This window comes from Papaver somniferum, chromosome 1 (assembly GCF_003573695.1).
Source record: "Papaver somniferum cultivar HN1 chromosome 1, ASM357369v1, whole genome shotgun sequence".
Classification (NCBI taxonomy): Eukaryota; Viridiplantae; Streptophyta; class Magnoliopsida; order Ranunculales; family Papaveraceae; genus Papaver; species Papaver somniferum.
In genome coordinates this window covers 184,083,587-184,089,957 of record NC_039358.1, presented here as the reverse complement: position 1 = coordinate 184,089,957, position 6,371 = coordinate 184,083,587, and the positions used below count along the sequence as shown (strand labels likewise).

Sequence of the window (6,371 nt, the reverse complement as noted above, 5' to 3'; positions counted from 1 at the left end):
TGTATTTCCTTATAAATAGTCATTCGAGTTATAAAGAAAAGAGAGATCTTTTTTGAGTAAGAAACAAGTAAATAGGAGAGAGAAAGTTGAGAGCAGAGATCATTATTGACTTCTTTATCTTTCTTGTAAGAACATTCAGAAATTAATCAATAAAATTAAGAGTGTAAACCTAAAAATGTGTTGATCAATAATGAAATCATATGAGGGGTGTAGTATAGGATTTCCTGCAACTACAATTAACGCGATCACTGTGGGCCCACATATCTCCACACCCGATCGGCCAAGGCATACCATGCCTGGTCGCCTCGATTCGCACGCCCAAACTGGCGCGGTCACACCTCCGAATCACGAACTGATCTCGACCACTCAACTTCACCGGACAAATTGAGTGGCTTAGATCACGTTTTCATGGGACAGTCAGGTATAGGCGTGAACACCAGCCTATCACCTACACGCCAAACCAATCGGCCGGGACCGACCAAGCTTGGTGGTCTCGAAACGCGCACCTGAAGAAGGCATGGCACACGATATTTGCGGCACCACACTTCTGTCGTAAATCAATCCTGACCGCTCCACTTTGTCGGACAAATTGAGCGGTCCAGATTACACTTTCACGGGACAACAAGGTATGAGCATGTACACCGGCATGCCGTCTACACACAAACCCAATCGGCCATGCCAAAATCGTGTCCCAAGCTTAGATTCGACCAAGCTGAAAAGTGGTGCTTGCGCACCTCTTCCAAAAACCTAATTCCACTAACGGTCGCAGATGAGTGTCTCAAAGATCATCTCTTCCGTCCAACTTCACCGGCTTGGCTATACATCCCTGGTCAGGAGTTAATTGGTCAGTGAGGCGTCATGGTGATCACCACCCGTCATTCTATCACACCATGTGGTCGGCCAAGCGAGGACTTGATTGCGCAACCTCCAAACTATCACATGAAGTAGGCTGGACATGAAGCTATTTTGAGACGCTCAAACATCGATGCTTCATACATGCTGAATATACTCGATGTAGTACCTGCATAGAATACACACGATACTTCACAAGTATCGACTTCCTAAACACTTAGTTATCTAATCTAGCATTACATGCTACTTTCTGTGGGTCCGACGATCCACAAACTCGAGACATCAATCATGTCACAAACTGGGGGATACATACTGGGGTATTGGTCTGGCGGTTTACAGCGTGCAGCGTGCAACCCGCCATCACAAGAACATGTCAGGAAGTCATGGACGGTTAGTGATGATGGGAGAAGTGGGCAAGACTAATCTTGTAACACTAACACACGACTCCACTACCCCATCACTCCACTTTCTCCACTTCCCACGAGATACGAGGTTCAGGCTCAAAGACTTGTATAAATAGGTTATCCGCCCTATTTTCCAAGGAGGACAAGACAACAGAAGCAAGTGTTGATACAACCGTATTCAAACACCGAAACTGATAGCTTACATTGTGCAAGCCAATTCAGCTTTCTGATACAAGTCATACATAGCCAACACCTTCGCAATCTCAACACATTCTTCGCTTCCCTCCCTAAGATCAACCCCATCTCCTTCACTTTGTGACCGAAGCAAGTCTGGAACGGCCATTTCTTGGTTTAGGCCAGAATTGTACAGATTGATTTCTCGAATCACAAGCACTCCCGTGCAGTGCATTTGTTTAGGGTTTTGATATTCATTCCTCATCTACACACCCCAAATTACCAAATTCGGCAGGAATAGTTTTCACCCATAAACACCAGGTATGAACCAGATGATTATACATAACTCAAGTGATTCAGTGAAAGGTAATATTTGGCTCTTTTGGCATTCATCTTTATCTATTCCTTCAGTAATTTCCTCTACAAGACAGACAATCACAGTCAGGTTGGAGATGTATTAGTTACATGCATTCATGTTGCTTGTCTTACAATTAATAGAAGAATCTTATGGGATGAGTTACTAACTACCAATGAAAGGAATTAACCTTGGATGGTTTTAGGTGATTTTAATGTGGTATTAACTTGTGAAGAAAATAATTGTGGAAGACCTCCTCTTAGAGTAGCAATGCAAGATTTCAGAGATTGCTTAGAATCTTGCAATTTAATCCAATCACCTAGAACTGGAATTAAATTTTCATGGTGCAATAACAGAGTGGGGAAGAAGAGAATTCTGTGTGACTTGGATAAAGTTTTTTACAATTTAAAATGGCTGGAAAAATATGATAATTGGAGTTACAAAGTGGGTGTTAGAGGCACTTCAGATCATGGAGCATTATTGGGAGGAGTTGCTCAAAATGACAAGCAAAAGAATATTCCTTTTAGATATCAACCAGTTTGGACTACTCATCCTATTTTTCTAAGTGTCATACAAGATTCACGGGAGGAAGATTGTCATGGAAATCCAGCATTCTGTTTTATCAGTAAATTGAAAAGGTTAAAAAATATTCTCAAGAAATGGAATTGAGAGGTATTTGGTGATTTAAGAATTAAAGTTAAAACTACAGAGGAGGTTGTTCTTGCTGCTTCATTTGAGTCAGATGATGACCCTGAGAACATTGATCTGTTAAATAAATTAGTTACTGCAAGGGGGATGCATGAATTGGCTTCTTAGCAATATAATGAGTTAATGAGAAGTAAATCAAGAGTTAAGTGGGTAATAGAGGGTGGAGCAAATACTGCTTTGTTTCATGCAAACTTAAGAATTAGAAAATCACAAAACAACATAAATGAATTGGAGAATGCAGATGGAAATCTAGTTACAACCCAAGACCAAATTGTTGATACTCTTGTATCATATTATCAGAAGAAGTTTGAAGAGAAGCAAGTTGATTTTGTGGATGAACTCTTTGAGGAAATACCAAAATTTTTAACTGATGAGGATAACATGTTTTTGGATGCTATTCCTAGTCAAGAGGAAATTAAGGATGCAGTTTTTGGAATGGATGCAAACAGTGCTCCTGGGCCTGATGGATTCCCTGGCAGTTTCTATAGATTTGCATGGTCAGTGGTGGGGAATGAGCTAGTGAAGGCCATACAATATTTCTGGAGGAATAGATTTATCCCTAAAGGTTTTAATTCTCTAAATTCTTATTTCTTTTGCCAAAAGTTCAAGGGGCCAAGAAAGCTGAAAATTTCAGACCTATTGGTTTAGCTAATTTCAATTTTAAAATCATCACCAGAAATATCACTACCAGGATTAATACTATGATTGGTAGAATGGTATCAATACAACAAGGTGCATTTATTAAAGGAAGGAATATACATGAAATTTTTTTTTGGCATTTGAGCTTGTGAATGAATTAAATGTCAAAAGAAGGGCTGGAAATGTAGGGATCAAAGTTGATATTTCACAAGCATATGACACATTGAGTTGGAGGTTTTTGTTTGAGGTACCGAGAAGATTTGGTTTTTCTGAAATTGGTATTCAATGGCTTAAGAAGATCTTTGAGTCTGCAAGAATTTTTGTTCTTATAAATGGTGGACCATGTGGTTTCTTTGGAGTAGGGAGGGTACTGAGACAAGGTGACCCTTTGTCACCAATCATGTTTGTTCTAGAAGTGGAAGTTTTAAGCAGAAATATTTCAAAGTTGGTACAAGTGAGTAAGCTTCAACCAATGGTGAATAGGGGTGGATGGCAACCAACTCATTTGATGTTTGCAGATGACATTTTTATTTTCTGCAATGGCCACAAAAAAACTTTAGAAAACTTAACTGAACTGCTGTATAAATATCAAATTTCATCAGGTCAAGAAGTGAATAAGGCTAAAAGCAAATGCTTTGTGGGGGGTGTATCAACTTTAAGACAAAACAACATTGCAGAGAAAATGCAGATGGAACTATCTTCTTTCCAAGATAAGTACTTGGGGGTCATTCTTACTCAAGGAATAGTCAAGCGACACCAAGTATGGGGGATTGTTAAAATGATGCAAAAAATGTTAGCTGGATGGATGGGGAAGTTACTAGCTTTTTCTGCAAGATTAACTTTGGTGAAATTACTTTTGTGCAGCATGCCCATTTACAATATGTCAGTTTACAAGTGGCCCAAGAGTGTGATTCAAGTGTGTGAAAGAATTATCAGAAACTTCTTATGGTCAGGTGATCCCTTCAGTGAAGAAATTAGTGACTGTTAAGTGGGATGAAGTTAATTCTCCAGTGGAAGAGGGAGGATTAGGCTTGAGAATACTTGAAGTTATAAATAAAGCTTTACTAATGAAGTTACTCTGGAAAATTGAGAATGAAGATGTGGAGTGGACTTTGTTTATGAGATCCAAATACAAAGACAAGAATGGTGAATGGATTAAATATCATAAACATTCTACAATTTGGCCTGGACTTAAATGGGTTATTTCTGAGGTACAAGAAGGGAGCAGATGGATTGTGGGTGATGGGGAAAATATATCAGTATGGAGAGACAAATGGATAAAAGACTATGCTCTGATTGAAAGACATCTTGTGGATGAATATATTATGCAAAATGGCACAATGAGAGTAAAGGATTTAATTCACAATGGTGAATGGTGTGTCCCTGCAAAATTGTTACAGTATTTTGATGCTAGTGAATTACCAGTTTTAATGGGTGGAAAAGATAGGAAAATTTGGGCCAAGGACAAAATAGGTAACTTTACTGTGTCAAATGCTGCTCAAATGATCAGGAAGAAGTATTTTATCAAAGCTTGGGCTCACCAGGTATGGCAACCTTGTATTCACCCTTACACATCTACAAACTTATGGAAGATATTAAGAGGTTCCTGTGCAACTGAGGAATCAGTAAGAAAGAAAGGATTTTCAACAGTTTCTAAATGTTATTTGTGTGGCAAGGCTCAGGACACAATGGAGCATATTCTGTGGCATTGTGAATTTAGTGAAAATGTTTGGCACTGGCTGTGTGGAATTTTCCATTGTTCTTGTCCTCAAAGCTTTGATGAGATTTTGAATTTTACAAAAGGTAAAAGTCCAGCCGTTAAAGAAGTATGGTTCATATGTGCCTTCAATGTTATGGTAGATTGTGGTTTACAAGAAATTATGTGATCTACGAAGCTGCTACTCCATCTGTGGATAAAATGAAAATGAGAATTAGTAGATGTGCAAAGGAAGGTATTATCAGAATGAGAGGTAAGATGTGGGGTAATATGTTTGATTTGCGTATAATATTACATTTTGGTATCTCAATGATAAAAATGTATGCTGTCAGAGCGAAACAATGTTTCTTGGCATTTCCTACTCAGAACCAAACACTAATTTGCTGTGATGGATCTTCTAAAGGTAATCCAGGAATGGAAGGAATTGGTTTTATTTCCAGAAACCATTATGGTGATCATATGGGTGCAGCTTCAGGTGGTATGGGGATTGACACAAATTACTTGGCAAAGGTAATGGCATTAATTATTGCAGGTGAGTGGGTTGTATCAAAAAGACTGGTGGAAGTATGTTTCAGTTTGGATTCCAAAGCTGTGATAATAACATTCTTAAATGACAAGGTACTTTGGATAGTATAGAACAGATGAATTAAAATTAGAAGAGTTATTCCTGCAATCACATTTAGGCACTCATATAGAGAGATTAACTTTTCTGCTGATAAACTGGCCAAGAGAAGTGTTATACTTAGCAGAGGTGAAGTGCATTACTTTGAAGAAAAGCCTCAGTTTCTAGGTAAACTGGAAAATGAGGATGATTTATATTTTAGATTTTAAACAACTTGTAAGTCCTTCTTTATATGCTTAGTTGCCTTGGCAAGTCTTGGCAACTGTTGTGTTTTGGGCTTAGCATAATGGGCTCTCAATTTTTTGTTTTGTTTTTGGTTTTCTTACCTTGAAAATATCTTGGCCTTCTGTACGATGTAAATGAAAAGTTTTAGTAATAAAATTTCATGATTAAGCAAAAAAAAAAACATCAGGTTTATAATTTGTCTTCTTTATCCGTCTAAGCCACTTGATCTCCCTTATCAGTTATTTTTTATATACAGATCAATAAAAATCTTAGCTTAAGCATATTTCAATATAACAATATGGCACCAAAAGCACTAGGAAAAAACCAGCAGAAAAAAGAAATCAAAAATGGAGAAGAAACCAGAAACATGGGATGTACAAACTGCTTGGAAGCAATTACAATCAAAAAATAATAGAATTGGAGATGGTAAAAAGATGAAGAAAACGAAGAAACCTGTACTTGAAACTTAAAAGATCTACATCTTCATGGCTTTGAAACAAGTTCATATCCTGATATTGGTATTTCAAGTAAAGCTAATGGAAGTTCAATTTCAAATGCCTGACATTAGTACATATAAGTCTGGTTAATTGAGATGTTTAGGTTATTTAATTTTGTTTTCTATTTTTCAACTCGGATCCTCGTTAGGTATGAATTTTGTATCTCCCTTGAATTTTT

The 6,371-nt window shown here is 37.7% G+C and overlaps 1 protein-coding gene across 1 annotated transcript; it reads left to right on the top strand.

The window, feature by feature from the left end:
• Positions 1-2,616: 2,616 nt before the first annotated feature.
• Positions 2,617-5,018, top strand: LOC113355526. The gene is made up of 3 exons (XM_026598404.1): positions 2,617-2,990; positions 3,307-3,976; positions 4,086-5,018. Exons 1-3 carry the CDS (start codon positions 2,617-2,619, stop codon positions 5,016-5,018), a joined length of 1,977 nt encoding a protein of 658 aa, XP_026454189.1.
• The last annotated feature ends 1,353 nt before the right edge of the window (positions 5,019-6,371 follow it).